We start from the raw sequence: 16062 nt of genomic DNA on the forward strand, positions 1-16062 counted from the left end.
CATTCGGCCCGCGATTTAGGCTGGATTTTAGATTTTGGCCCCTTCTCTGATTGAGTTCGACACCCCTACTTTAGATGCTTGGCCAACTTGGTTGGCTTCTAACTTGCCCCAAAGTCTTCAGTTGGTGAACAAATAGTGTCTCAATCTATATGAAGGTATTTTAAGTGCCAAAGTTAAATTCAAAATACCCAGTCCTTAAATATCACTATGGTACAATAGTGATATCACTCCCCAATCTCATCTTTTTATTTATCATTTCAAAGTAACTTATTAATATAGAAAAATAGCACATCTATAATCAATACTCAATCTGACAGATATACTTTCAAATTTATAATATGGAGGGGAGAAAGAAAATGTCCCATTCCATTTTAGAATTTATTGTTCATTTAAGTGAGACAGGACTAAAGACAAATTGGGATTAGTAGTACTCTTAATATTTGTACTCTGGCTTAATTAGAAATAAGAAAAAAACTACATTGTAAGTTTAGTGTCAGTGTGTAAGGTTCCAGGTTTTGCTTTCTAACAATTCTTCTAAAACTGCTTCTCACTTTATAGGAATGCCAAGGAAAGAGGAAAGAAACCATTAATTTCCTTTTTTCAATCCTATAAAGTCTAATTCTCACCTTATCTGAACTAAAATTTTATCTTGGGTAGAACCATGGAAAGACTTATGCTGCTCATCATTTTACTTGGTAAGTTTTACCCTGTGGGAAGAAGAAAACCTATCTACAAATTTATCTTTACTGCTGTACCCTGTATGGTGGCCATGGAAATGGAGACCAAAGCACACCTTTGGTATCACTGACAGTACTCTCTTGTAGGGATTAGCATGGAAAGTAAGAAAGCTATAGGAGCTTGCCAAAACAAACAAGCAAGCCACAATTCTCTTTTAGGACATCAATCGCCCTTAATACATTTTGGGGACCTACTTAAACAAACTAAAATCAACTCCTCATCCACCCCTAGGAAAAAAATTTCTTTATCATGCAGTTATGCAATGCATAAAACCACGTCCCAGCAGATATTCTGTAGCATTGGCTTTGGACAGTTATTAAATGAGCACACTGTTTTAAAGCCTCCTTGGGCCCTGGCTAAGGGGTTGATTATCAACCTATGAACCAGGAGGTCATAGTTTGATTCCCAGGGTAGGCACATGCCAAGGGTTTCAGGCTCCATCCCCAGAAGAGAACATGCAGCAGGCAGCCAATCAATGATTCTCTCTCATCATTGATGTTTCTCTCTCTCTCTTTCTCTTTCTCTCCCTTCCTCTATGAAATCAATAGAAATATATAAAAAATAATAAAATTAAATAAATCCTATTTGGTCTTCCCTCTACAACTTGTGGCCCGTAGTAAACTACTCTCCTGCTACTAAAACATTTATGAATGTACTCAGACCATACTCTGTATAAAGACAAAGCCAATAAAATATTAGTAAATCTATTTATAACTGATCACAAAAAGTAAATTAAAGAAAAGCTAAATACTTGTTGTAAATGCTAAAAAGACATTTGGTAAATTCCTATTTTCACATCCAATATAAAGAAAAAAGTCCAATAAATTAGAAATAAGGTATTTTCATATTATGATTAAAAATATTTATCTCAAATGGTCAAAACCATACTTAAGAGTGCATAATACATTGAAGATATCCTTATAGAAGTAAAAAATTAGGATAAGGACAAGGACCTGCTAGTACCACTTTCTAACACTGTTCCTTAATTTTTAGCATAGGGATTCTCAGTTGAAGGTCCACTACAATAAAATAAGAAACAAACAAACAAACAAACAAAAATCTTTCCTGAGGGACACAAATCACTTAAATAGAGAGATATACATGCTAACAGTTAAGATGATTCAGTATTATATTGTCTAATATGTATTCTTCTAAATCGAATTTATGAATTCATATATTGTGAAATATAAATAGATTGGTCAACAATCTATAGATTGGGTTTATTGACAGAAAGAAAAAATACTACTAGAAAATACATCAAATAATTTTCAAAAAAATGTCCCAAGTACTGCGATTACATATATTTACTTCTTTGTATATATTTTAAATTTCCTTCAATAAAAATATATTACTTTTATATATTATATTAAAAACACACACAAATGTTATCTCAAAGAGATAATCTAAAATTTAAATTTCTGCTCTGAATTTTCTAGGTACTGTAAGCCCAGAATATGATTTTAATTCAAATGACTTTTTAAAAATTGACTGCAGAGAGAGGAAGGGACAGGGAGAGAGAGAGAGAAAAACATCAATGATGAGCCCTAGCTGCCTTGGCAGCTCACAAACCAGGCATATGCCCTGACAGGGAATCAAACCATGACCTTCAGGTTCAGGGATTGACATTCAACCACTGGGTCACACAGGCTGGGTTCAAATTATACTTTTATTGAGAACAATGATTAAAAGTATCTGAAATAAATTTTTACTACAATAACCCTATTCTTCAAAGAAGGACTACAGAGTCAGCAACCAAGGAGGTAAATAATAGCATATGGTTCATATTAAACATACAGGTAAAAAAAAAAAAAAAAAAAAAATCAATGGGAAGGGTCAAAGGTTATCCAAAGAATTTCTTTTGCACTTAGCTTTTATTCTTAACTTTGATATTTAAAGAGTTCACAGTTTATTATACAGTAACATTATGTTACTCTGAGTTTGTGTGTGTGTGTGTGTGTGTTTATATATATATATTTATATATATATATTTATATAAACTTGTACGTGTGTATGTATGTGTATAAACAAGAATTATTTTTAAATACTCTTTACTATTAAAGCAAAGAAATTTAACAAGGACTTTAAAAATTTAAATATAATTTTGAAGAAACTGGTTGACAATAATTCATGTAGTTATTGCCTATACTTGAATAATGGCCCTTACATTATTTTAGTCCTATATAGACATTGGACTATACATATAATAACCAGACATTTAAAACATCACTAAAGCAAATTTAACTTTGGAATAAAATTAAAAAAAAAAAAAATCAACATATCTAAATGAATTATAGCTATTTACTTTAAATGAATTCATTTTATATAAATTAAACAGATGAAATTAAAAAAATAAATAAAGATCCTAACTCATCAAACTTAAGGAACATTCAGGATAGAGTATAACCTTAAAATTATTGTTTCTATTAATCAAACCATTTTCTTTCTTTTTTAAAAAAAATATATATTTTATTGATTTTTTACAGAGAGAAAGAGAGAGGGATAGAGAGTTAGAAACATCGATGAGAGAGAAGCATCGATTAGCTGCCTCTTGCACACTCCCCATTGGAGATGTGCCCGCAACCAAGGTACATGCCCTTGACTGGAATTGAACCTGGGATCCTTCAAGTCCGCCATGCCGACGCTCTATTCGTTGAGCCAAACCGGTTTCGGCAATCAGACCATTTTCTGACAGGCCATAAGCAAATGTAATAGAAGATGCAAAGTGCACCACTTCAGAATGAGACTTAGTATTTAAGACTATTGTTTAAACACTGACACAACACAGATCTGCGCAAAAACAAGTTGTCACCTAAGATGAATAAGATTCTGAATATCAGACACCCTCCTCACTCAGAGAATATAAGACCTTAGTGATTCCTGAGACTAGACAACCATAAATATGTGTCCCCAACAAACAATACTTCAATAGCTCCCCTTCCCTTTTACAGTATTTTGTTCCCTTCATTATGTCAAGGGAAAAACCTCAATTAAGTGACAAAGATTTTTAAAAACCAACATCCCTTAATTTTATCAATTAGGGCACATGTGTCAAACACAAGGCCCGTGGGCCAAATCCGTCCCGCCACGCCTTGCAATGTGGCCCGCACCGCGCTGTCATCACTGCACTCCGCTGCGTTTCCATCACAATGACAGTTTATGACTGTTCAGTAAACCATTCGGCCCGCGATTTAGGCTGGATTTTAGATTTTGGCCCCTTCTCTGATTGAGTTCGACACCCCTAAATTAGGGTGTTCCTAAGGCTGAGGGTCATTTGCAACTCAATACAAATATGAAGCCATTAAGAGGCTCATCTAAATTATCACCAGTGAGCAGCAGGCAACAATTATTCAAACCCAAAATTTTGACTCAACATTTCCTAAACAGTGCAACAGTTCTGCATAAAACTGATAAGGCATTGAAATAAGGTTCAATCTGAAAATGATGTAGAAGGAAAAGAGATCGACAGACAAGAACGTAAGGTGTCTGATTATACCAACATCCGTACTTACGTATCATACCTCTGCAGTGGGGTCACTTTGTTCTTATTCTTATCAACTGAACCCGTAGACAATTGAAGAAAATTGGGGTTTAATTTATATAATTCTTGTAGTAGCTTCTGTTCATATTCTTGGTGTTTACCTGCCTAATGGAAGAAGAAATTAAAACTGCAGTGGGGTTCACAAAATGGCTGGTATAAAATATTGAATTATTAAAGATATCCTAAATAATATAACTAAAGGTTTTGCATGTCAAAGAAACCTGTCAGGAGGGTAGCACAAAACTTTTTCTAGACCAATGAAAGTTCTTCCAACAAAACAACAAACTAATATATTCCATTAATAAAGGCATTTGATCAACAACTTGTGTAGAAAAGTGTATTAAGTGACAATATTTTTGCTACCTAAAAAAAACACCTACTTTTAAACCCCATCTCCATATAAAAATTAAATACTATAATAGGCCATTATTAAATTTTCCAAAGATTATTGAAACCCAGTCAATTTCTTTTTCTCGATTAAAATGTTTATGTTTCTACCTAACATTTTATGTATTTTAAACTCTAGACCTGGGGTTGTCAATTTACAAACAGCCACTTTGATTTTGAAAATAAAGTTTTATTGGAACAGTCATGCTCATTCATTTATGAACTATCATTTATGAATTGTCTATTATTTATGAATTAGTCTATGGCTGTTTTTGTGCTATAACAGCATAGTTGAGTAACTGCTACAGAGACCATGTGGCTGAGAAAGCCTAAAATATTTATGAATTGGACATTTACAGAAAAAGTTTGGCAATCCCTGCACTATACACAATAAAGAAAATTCTGTATTTATTGTAGTAAATACATACATAGTAAATATGTAGTAAATACATATCAGAAGACAATGTCACAAACATTATGGGAGAAACTAGGCAAAGACTGACTGAAAACTAATCATATGTGAAAATACATTATAATGAAATTAATTTGAGTAACTTTTTACTATATGCACTGGAATGACATGTTTACTTACCTTCAGGATTGTTAATTGCTTTAAAAATGTGGTCTAAATGTTATGAAAAAAACAAAACCAGAACAGAAAAGAGAGGAAAAACCCCCCAAAACAATAAAAACAAGCAAGGGCAGGGCAATATCATCTAATCATGCACAATTGTATAACACATACTGCACAATGCATCATTCCCTGTTCTGAGAGGGCTCTTGCCTGTTTCAATTGGATCTCTAAATATTTCATAGGATCTCTGAATTGTGAGTATACAGTAACAAAAAGAAAATTACCTGATTTTTGCCCTGATATACTTGTTCCACTTTTCTTTCTACTTTGAGAAAGTATTTTAACAAAGAAATTCTTTTACACAGAAAATTTAAACTCAGGTAAAGAAGAGCAAGATGAAGTCTGGACAACAGTACAAAATGAATTTTAAAGTAGTTACTAAGAAAAAATATAGTTAGATGTAGATTTTACATCTTTAACACATAAGAGCCTTAAAAATTCTTTCTGCAATCAATACTTCAACATTATGGTGTTCACTGGCCACAAAGAGTTCAAACTGATATTCAATTGATTCTACAGGGGCATTTCATAAAACAGTTTAAATCCCATTACAAATTAAGTTCTAAGGGATCGTCCATCCATTTATTAAAAAAATTTTTTTCTTTATTTTTCTGTTACAATTGACATACAATGTTATATTCGTTTTGGGTATCACCCATTTTCTTCTGTGCAATGCTCTTTAAAAATGAGATAAAATGGAGCTTAGAAAGTTTTTGATACAGAGATTTTCATTGTAATAGTACCTGTGAGTAAAGCATATTCCCACTAGTCAAAATTCAGTTTGAAATAGCTAAACCTTAGATTTCATCCAAGAAAGCTGCAGTAAAAAGAAAAAATAAGTCAAAAAGCACTTATTGTATATAAGAAATAAGTCATTCCATAAAGATCATAAAGACATTATTGTCAAGAAATTCCAATGTATTTAAATAATGGGATTTAATCTGCAATAATTCCAAATTAAAAAGGGTATTATTTTATTTTATTTTATTTAATAATCTGCTATTAAAGAAATCCCTACTAGACTTCTTCTAGTTTGACCTGGAGAATGAAAGGTAGCAATCAATGCCCCCCACCTTCTAAATGAGAAGTATTCCTGCAAAAGTCCACAGCAACAATCTGAAGTCCTCATCTATAAAAGGGAAGTGCAGCATTGTGCTTTGGTATAATCCGCATTTAATATGCCGCATAGTCAACATTTTTACTTGTAAAGACATGTTTATACTAAAAACTGAAAGGAGACAGACAGGAGAAGAGGAAATGTAAAAATGAACATAAAATAATAAGCCTTCAATTTACCCTTTACAATACTTTCACGGGAGGGAGAATCATTTTATAAAAATGTGAGCTTATCAGCAATATTTGCTAGAATATTCTTCTCTAGCATGCTCTGTAAAAAGTAGAGGTTAGGGGGAAAACCAAAAGTCATAATTATAGTATCACACTTAGCTGTCATTTTGCTGGCATTCCCCTTAAAGTAGCATTTCCCAGAATGCTTTCCTTGGTCAATAAAAGTTTGAAATGTACATTCCTATCGTGGGTATGTTTTAGCATATTAAAGACTGAGAAGTCCTGTAGGAAAGAAAACCTATTTATCTTCATTAACCTGGCATTTTCAAATTTAGTGGACCAAAGATCCATTTTTATTGTTACAATATAATAGCTGACATTCCATAGAACAAAGTTTAGAAAATGCTACTTTAAAGTAATGCCAATTAAAAAAAATAATAAAACCTCCACTTTAGCAATTTTAACTTATAAAGAAGAATCCTCCCTTTTTCTGCAAATTTGAGAATTCACAATACGTGACTACCTGCATTTCCTCTTTTGTGAAGCTGGCCGCCTCATCCCCCAATTCATGTAGATACATGCAGTCAGGCTTTGGACACTGCATATTTTTTAAGAAGTAACTGCAGTATTTTGTTGTACCTAGAGATGCCTACAGGAAGGGGAAGGGAGGGAGAAAAAAAAAGACCCAAAATGTAAAATAACACCACAATGAGAATTTCCATGTTTTGTGTTTTCACTTCACCTAAAATGAGACACAGACATAACAAAACAAGAAGTACAGCTATGAATACTAGAGAAATAAACTATTACTAGCAGGATTAATTAAAGATGATGCTCATTTGGAAGAACTAAAGAAAACATCTCAGTTTATGGTTTCTAGGACTTGAGCATCCAAATCTAGCCATCAGAAGAGAAACAAAATATTGCATGTTATGTGTGGTTAGGCAACTTAATTTTGCCATTCTTCTTCTATTTATATAAAGCACTAGAGACCCGGTGCAGAAAATTCAAGCACTGGGGGAGATTAGGTGTGAGTCTCTCAGCCCGGCCTGCATCTCTAAAAGTCCGGGTCCCTTCAGGGGATGTCTTAGGCCCAGGGAGAGTAGACCTAAGAAGCAGGCAGACATCCCTCTCACTGTCCAGGACCCCTTGCTCCTTACTGCCTGCCTGTATGGAGGCGGGAGAGGTTCCTGCCACAGCCACTGTGCTCGCCAGCCATGAACCTGGCTTCTGGCTGAGCGTCATTCCCCCTGTGGTAGCACACTGATCACCAGGGGGCAGCTCCTGTGTTGAGCATCTGACCCCTGGTGGTCAGTGCACATCATAGCCACCAATCGTTCTATAGTTTGGTCAATTTGCATATTAGGGTTTTATTATATAGGATTGCTTGATGGGACCCTTCACTCAAACATGCATTGATAAATGTCCAAATATTTAATGACAACAAATTAGAACTATTATTTATTTCTGATAATAGATTCCTTTTTTACAAAATATGTAAATATAGATTTTAAAAGGTTATCCCCTAATATTGAAAATGTTTGTTCATACCTGACAAAACAGAACTTTACATAAGTCAGCAGTAAACAAACTAGCTGCCATAGGTTGGTATGGATGCCTAAGAAGCAATCTTAGCCACTCTTCAAATGTATTATAATATGTAAATGCTAGCTACTTCTCTCCTTACTACATTTTATCCTTTCCTCTTTAAAACAAAATAAATCAAGAGGACCATATTACCTTAAGCGTTCTGCCATCTACCACCACATTGTTGACACACTGTATGGCTCTGAGTGCATCTTCTGACCGGATATAGGTTACATAAGCACTGGCACTTGGACCCTAAAATGAAAACCCACTGTTATTACTTTCAAATTCAATAAAAACATTATAAAAAAATTTATCTTGAAAATTGCCTAGGAAATTCTAAAAGCCTTTACTACTTACTATCATTAATAATAATCACAATAATTATAAGTTGTAGTAGCTTTAATTAAATCATATACTAGCTCATTGTAAATCAATCGTACTTAATGAATTTAATCTTTTTTTACGTACACTAAAATATGTATGAATAAAATATCATCTTTAGTAGCTCAAATGGTTAGAGTGTTTTCCCTATCTGCCAAGGTTGCAGGCTTGATTGCTGGGTCAGGACACCTGCCCAGGTTGTGGGCTTAATCCCTAGTGTGCGGGAGGCAGCTGATCAATGATACTCTCTCACTGATGTTTCTATCCCTCTCTCCTTCTCTCTGTCTCTCTGAAATCAGTAAAAATATATTTTAAATAAAAATAAAATGAAACTTATGTGCTTTGCCTTCTCTGCTCTGTTTTTTTGTTTGTTTGTTTGTTTTTAAATAATCCTTGGATTGGCACTTATTCTTTTAAAGTCATGTGACAAACTTTGAAAGTTAGATTTTAAAAACTAAGATTTGAAGACACTGTGTCAAATAATGTTCTCCCCAAAATCAATGCATTTTGCAAGAACAATCTGTCTGATAATAGCAGACATTTGAGGAGCATAAGAAAGATGCTCTATTAAGTTTTCAATATCTGAAAAGATTAATTAGGAATCATTACCTAATTATTAGACTAACAATAGACTCAACTTCTCCTCCCCTTCAAACAAACCACCAAATCTTTGTTTTACCACTTCCCTATTTATTCCTAGCAATTCATTGTTAAGTCTGGGAAGGGTCCAATCTATGAGCACCAAAAATTACCCCACCCCATCAACAGAGATCACTATACTATTTAAGTACTTGGCCCTCAAGCTTTCTAATCACAAAAATAAATTTTCCTTCTGAACAGCCCAAATCAAACCGCAACCACAGGAAAGGCAAAAATCCCTATAGTTAGTTACCTGTGAACCTGCATATGATGTGCTATTATTGATGACAACTTTATGTATTTTACCAAACTTCCCAAAATATTCTGGTCGTTTTAAAACCTATAAAAGAAGAAGAAATAAGGTATAAACTCCCCATTTTCATCAATTTTATCCTTATAAAAGGCACACTCTTCAGTGAAAGAAAAATAACTTTTAATGTTTTCTAATAAATATGACTTTCTTAATTACAATGTGTGGTTAATCTATAGGAAATCATCAACAAAATCTAAAAGCTATTTTTTATTGACCTACTAAAAAGAAACTGAGACTCATTAAGTTTGATATTTTCTATTATGTTCTAATTTTTGTACCTATACTCTATGGGAACTTACATTTTACAATATTCTTAAACACAAAACAGATAAGATATCCTGACCATATTTTCATTAATAGATGATCCTGTAAGAAATTATTTCTCAAAACAATAACCAAAATTATGTACTAAATAGAGATAAGAATTCAGGGACCTGAGTAGAAATAGTCTACTTATAAATCTATTGTATATAATATATGACATACTTAAACATTATTTATGAGCTACAAATTCAATATGGTAATAGAATGCTCCTCAAATGTCAATGCTTTATGATTTATCACTGTGTGTGTGTGTGTATGTATGTATTTAGCTTCCCTATGTCCATCAATTTTATCATTTCTCAACTCTCCAATTTCCTCCCCTCTCTTTTCCTGATAAATAATGTGTGTAAGGTGATAGATTGAGGGGCGGAGAGACAAACAACAACAGTTGGAGAAAATTTTATACATTTCTTCTCTATTACCTTCATGGTTATTTCCCCTCATATTTGTGATCATCTTATATACTCATTTAGTTTCTCTTAAAAACTTACTCCCTAAATTGTGTGCGACCATTTCCAAATGTTTAGAAAGAATGCTTTGCATACACTTGAACAGGCATGCACAGAAAACTTTCATTGAAAGAGAGCTTATTGTTTGAAGAGATTGTAGGAATAGTAGGTTTATAGGTAAATTTCAGAAAAAGAACAGAATGTAATTTTGAGATAGGTTTAAATCATGGGAAAGGTTTTTGTATCAAGATATATACTGGCAAATTAGCCAAGTTTATATATGTTCTGTATCAGACAGAATCAAAGCCTTATGAAATAATCTATAACTGGGGTGTCATTAATTCTTAACAGTTTCCAACTTAATTAATATACAGTTGACCTCTGAGCAACACTAATTTCTTTAAATAAATATATGGGAAATTTTTTTGGAATTTGCAATGTGAAAAAACTCACAGATAAACCATGTAGAAATATAAAAAAAGAGTTAATGGCTATCATCAACACATCAATAAACGACAAGGGCTGATAAGGATATGGAGAAAAAGGAACCCTCGTGCACTGCTTGTGGGAATGCAGACTGATGCAACCACTGTGGAAAACAGTATGGAGTTTCCTCAAAAAATTGAAAATGGAACTCCCAATTCACCAAGTGATCCCACTTCTAGAAATACATCCCAAGAAACCAGAAACACCAATCAGAAAGGCTATATGCACCCCTATGTTCACAGTAGCACAATTTACATTAGCTAAGATTTGGAAACAACCTAAATGCTCATCAGCAGATGAATGGATTAGAAAACTGTGGTACATCCACACAATGGAATACTATAAGATGCTATAAAAAAGGAATTTTTACCATTTGCAACAGAATGGATGGACCTGGAGAGCATTATGCTAAGTGAAATAAGCCATTCAGAGAAAGGTACCGTATTTTTCGGACCATAAGACGCACTTTCCCCCCCCCCAGAAGTGGGGGGGAAAGTCCCTGCGTCTTATGGTCCAAATATAGCCTACACATATACTTTTTAAAAAAAGTTTTTTTACTTGCCCGGCTCTGTGTGGTCTCTGTGTGCTTGCCCGGCTCTAAAATGGTTCTAAATGCTGCTGTTTACTTTACAGGGTTGATTACATGTGTTTATGACTGTGATGTTGGGTTTTAATGCACATAAAATATTTTAGGACACTATTTGTTTCAGAATCTTTTTTTCTTCATTTCCCTTCTCTAAAAACTGGTGCGTCTTATGGTCCGGAGCGTCTTATGGTCCGAAAAATATGGTAAGTATCACATAACCTCACTCATTTGTGGAATATAATGAACAACATAAAATGATGAACAAAAATGGATCCAGAGACAGAGAAGCACCTAATGGTTTGTCAAACCTCAGAGAGAAGGCAGGGGAGAGTAGGGATGTAAGAGATCAACCAAAGGACTTGTATGCATGCATATTAGTATAACCAATGGACACAGACTCTGGGGTGGTGGAGGCTTGTCATAGGAGGTGGGAGTGGCTGGGAAGGGGTTGATGGGGGAAAAGGAGACATATGTAATACTTTAAACAATAAAAAAAGAAATTAATAAAAAGTAAAAGAATTAGGTATATCATGAATGCATAAAATATATGTAGATACCAGTCTATTTTATTATTTACTAACATAAAATATACACAAATCCAATATAAAAACTTAAATTTTTCAAAACATGCAAACATAGACCATACATAATGCCATTCACAGTTGAAAGATGCACTGTTCAATCATAACTGCATAAAACTAACTGCAGCATACATTGTACTACTGTAATACTTTCCTAGTCACCTCCTGTTGCTACTGTGGTGAGCCTATTACAAGTCTGCTTAAAATGCCATGTGATGCTGCTAATCATCTATGTTTTAGCAGTTGTCTCTCTAATACACTGCGTATCAGTAAAAAGTGATCTCTCGAGCTTCTTGCTTATTTTACATTGTGTTCAGTGAAGTACCATATACAATGAATAACACCATGGCACCCATATGAAGTGCCCCTAATGATGCTGGCGGTGCTCCCAAAAAGCAGAGAAAAGTCATGTCTTTACAAAAAAAAGCTGAAGTGCTTGACATGAGTCACAGACCGAGGTCTGCAGCTGTGGTAGCCCACCATTTTGAGGTAAATGAGTCCGGCATTAAGGACCATGTTAAAAAAAAAAAAAAAAAAAAAAAAAAAAAGGAATGGAGATTTATGAGGCCCTTGCTGCAGCTGCATCAGCACTTGCAAAAACCTTGGACTTGCTGAAACCGCTCTGGCTCAATGGATAGAGCGTTGTCGGTCTGCGGACTGAAAGGTCCCGGGTTTAATTCCGGGCAAGGGCATGTACCTTGGTTGCGGGCACATATCCAGTAGGGAGTGTGCAAGAGGCAGCTGATCAATGATTCCCTCTCATCGATGTTTCTAACTCTCTATCCCTCTCTCTTCCTCTCTGCAAAAAATCAATAAAATATATTTTTAAAAAACACCTTGGACTTCTGAAAAATAATTTTTAACTTTTATTGAAAATGCAGCTTTTATGTGGGTACAGGATTGCTGTAAGAAAGGCATATCTATAAAAAAGCAAAGTCATATGCCAACTTAAAGCAAAAGATAGGTGAAGGAGCTAAAGTTAAAGACATTTTAAAAAATATATTTTTATTGATTTCAGAGAGGAAGGGAGAGAGAGAGATAGAAACATCAATGATGAGAGAATGTTATTGATCAGCTGTTTCCTGCATATCTCCTGCTAGGGATAGAGCCAGCAACTGGAGCATGTGCTCTTGACCAGAATTGAATCCAGGACCTTCTATTCTGCAGTCCAACACTCTATTCACTGAGCCAAACCGGCTAAGGCTAAAGTTAAAGAATTTAATGCCAACAAAGGATGGTTTGATAATTTTAGAAAGAGGGTTGGCTTAAAAAAGAAGTCAAAATAACAGGAGAAGTAGCTTCTGCCAAACAAGAGGCAGCAGACAAGTTCCCAGACGCCATTAAGAAAATAATTGAGAAAGGATATCTGCCTGAAGAGGTTATAATACAGATGAAAATGCCCTATTCTAAGGAACCAGCAGGGGGGAAATGCCACAACAGATATTAGTAAACAGGGAAGTAAGCACCAGGATTTAAGGCAGGAAGTGACAGGCTAACTACCATTTTGTACAAATGCATTCAATTCAGATTTACAATGAGGAATGCCCTTATGCCCTTATCTATAAAGCTGCTAACTCCTGCCTTGAAGGGAAAAGACAAACACAAGCTGCCGGTCATTTAGTTTTACAAACGAAGGCCTGGACAATGAGAACCCTTTTCTGGATTGGCTCCATCAATGCTTTGTCCCTAAAGTCAGGAAGTACCTTACCAATAAGAGACTGCCTTTTCAAGCTCTTTTGGTTTTAGACAATGCACTTGGTCACACAGAACCCCATCAGATAAACAGTGAAGATGTTGAAGTGATCTACTTGCCCCCAAACACTATGTCTCTTAACTCAGCCTCTAGGTCAAGGGTCACAAGGATCTTTAAGGCTCATTACACACAGGACTCTCTGGAAAGGACTACCAATGCTATGGAAGAGACCCTGATAGAGAGAATCATAGAAGCCTGGAGGTTCCACCACTGAAGATGCATTGTTGTTATAGAGAAAGTTGTGGAGCCATCAGCCCAAAAGAATAAATTCCTGCTCAAGAAAACTGTCCAGATGTTGTACATGACTTAACAGATTTTATGACAGAGCCAATAAAGAAATCACTAAAGAGGTTGTGAATATGGCAAAAAAGAGTGAAGGGTTTCAAGATATGGATCTTGGAGAAATTAAAAAGTCAGTAGACATCACATTAAAAGAATTAAAAGAAGAAGACTTGCTGAAGATAAGTGCTTGCAAACCAGAGCCAGACACTAAGGAAGAAGATGTGCCAGAAAACAAAGTGACATTAGATAATCTGGCAGAGTGTTCCAATTATTGAAGAATGCTTTTGACTCCTTATATGACACTAGAGGCCTGGTGCACGAAATTTATGCACATGGGTCCCTCAGCCCAACATGCACGCTCTACAATCCAGGAGCTCTCAGGGGATGTCCTACTGATGGCTTAGGCCCACTCCCCATGGTTCTCTGCTCTCTGCGGGCCTGGAGGTTTTGCTGCAGCCATGGAAATGAAGCCCCCATGCCCTGCTCTCTACTCTCTGCCTGCTTCACCATGCACCATGCGAAGAAAGCCCCAATGCCTTCAGTGTGCTCTGTCTGCCAGGCCTGGGGGCTTCGCTGGCACTGACACACTAAGGAAGTCCATGTTCTGTTGTCCTGGCTCTGTCTGTGGGGTCTGGGGTGTTCCTGCCACCACCTCGCTAAGGAAGCCCCCAAGCCCTGCTGTCTGGGCTCTGTCTGCCATGTCTGGGGACTTCCCTGCCACTGCCATGCAAAGGAAGCCCCCAAGTCCTGCTGCCCGGGCTCTGATTGCCGGGCCTGGGGCTTCCCGCTGCCTCTGTGCTAAGGAAGCCTCCATGCCCTGCTGTCTGGGCTCTGACTGATGTGTCTGGGGCGGATCAAAAACCCTCCGGAGGTGGATCCAGCCTCGCTGCTCCTGCAGACAGGCCGGACACTCCAGCAGCAGAGCTGAGGGGACCGGGTGCCACCATCTTGTGGCTATGGGGGCCACAGTTTTTGTGGCAGAGTGATGGTTAATTTACATATTAGTCTATTATTAGATAGGATGGGCCTTTCTATGACACAGCTGAAACCAAGCCAAACAGTAGAAGAGGATTGGCACCACACAGAAACATTTTTAGAGAAATGAAAAAGCAAAAAAGCCCAATAGAAATTACAATGTATTTTTCTACAAAGTTACACTGTGTGTACTTGCCTCCCCTTCCATCTTTTTTGCCTCTGCAGCCCCTGAGAAAGCAAGACCAACTCCTCTCTTCTTTCTGCTCCTCTTCAGCCTATTCAGTGTAAAGCTGATGAGGATGATGATCTTTATGATAACTCACTTCTGCTTGATGAATAGTAAATAATCTACATATCCTAAAGGTAATAATCTCTCTATAAAAACAGAGACATCTAATAAGAGTTAACAAATCAAGATAAAATTTCCATGAATTTACTGAAGTAGCAGATCCAAAAATGCAAAAGTAGTTTCTAATCAATAAGATTAGTAGGAGTGAAAAGAGGCAGGTAAATAAAAAATGTGCAGTGGCAAGAGTGCCTTCTGGTTAGGAAAAAAGGCAGAACGGAAAGAAAGAGAGAAGGGTTGATGAAAAGTTGTGGTGGCATTCAAGGAAATGGTCAAAGGTGAAGTGGCATTATGCCTGCCAGGAGATTTAAGTGCTAGCTTAGAAAAAGAAAAAATTGGCCCTGGCCAGTTTTACTTAGTGGATAGAGTGTCAGCCTGTGGACTAAAGGGTCCCAGGTTCAATTCCAGTCAAGGCACATGTCCGGTTTGTAGACTCGATCCCCTGTAGGGGGCCTGCAGGAGGCAGCCAATCAATGATTCTCTCTGATCATTGATGTTTCTATCTCTATCTCTCTCTCCCTAACCTTCCTCTCTGAAATCAATAAAAAATATTTTTTTAAAAAATTTAAAGAAAAAGGAAAAATTGGCTGCTAGGGATTATTCATAGGTCTAAGATGAGCTCTCTCCTCTTTTTTTTTTTTTTTTAATATATTTTTATTGATCTCAAAGAGGGAAAGATAGAAACATCAATGATGAGAATCACTGGTCAGCTACCTCCTGCATAACCCACATTGAGGATCGAGCCCACAACCCTGGCATGTGCCCTAACTGGG

At 36.0% G+C, this 16062-nt stretch overlaps 1 protein-coding gene across 11 annotated transcripts in view; it reads right to left on the reverse strand.

Moving 5' to 3' along the window:
• Positions 1 to 16062, reverse strand: part of CNOT4 (CCR4-NOT transcription complex subunit 4) — a 125881-nt gene that overhangs the window by 50109 nt on the left and 59710 nt on the right. For 3 of the 11 annotated variants that reach the window (XM_045577037.1, XM_045577064.1, XM_045577074.1), the window contains exons 4-7: positions 9448 to 9534; positions 8325 to 8426; positions 7105 to 7233; positions 4248 to 4381 (exon numbers count right to left, since the gene is read on the reverse strand). In XM_045577037.1, the coding sequence (XP_045432993.1) occupies positions 4248 to 4381; positions 7105 to 7233; positions 8325 to 8426; positions 9448 to 9534 (452 nt within the window). The remainder of the gene's footprint in view (positions 1 to 4247; positions 4382 to 7104; positions 7234 to 8324; positions 8427 to 9447; positions 9535 to 16062) is intronic. The other 8 variants (XM_036427792.2, XM_036427765.2, XM_036427805.2 and 5 more) reach the window with 4 other exon arrangements.

Source organism: Pipistrellus kuhlii, unplaced genomic scaffold (genome assembly GCF_014108245.1).
Source record: "Pipistrellus kuhlii isolate mPipKuh1 unplaced genomic scaffold, mPipKuh1.p scaffold_m20_p_10, whole genome shotgun sequence".
Taxonomy (NCBI): Eukaryota; Metazoa; Chordata; class Mammalia; order Chiroptera; family Vespertilionidae; genus Pipistrellus; species Pipistrellus kuhlii.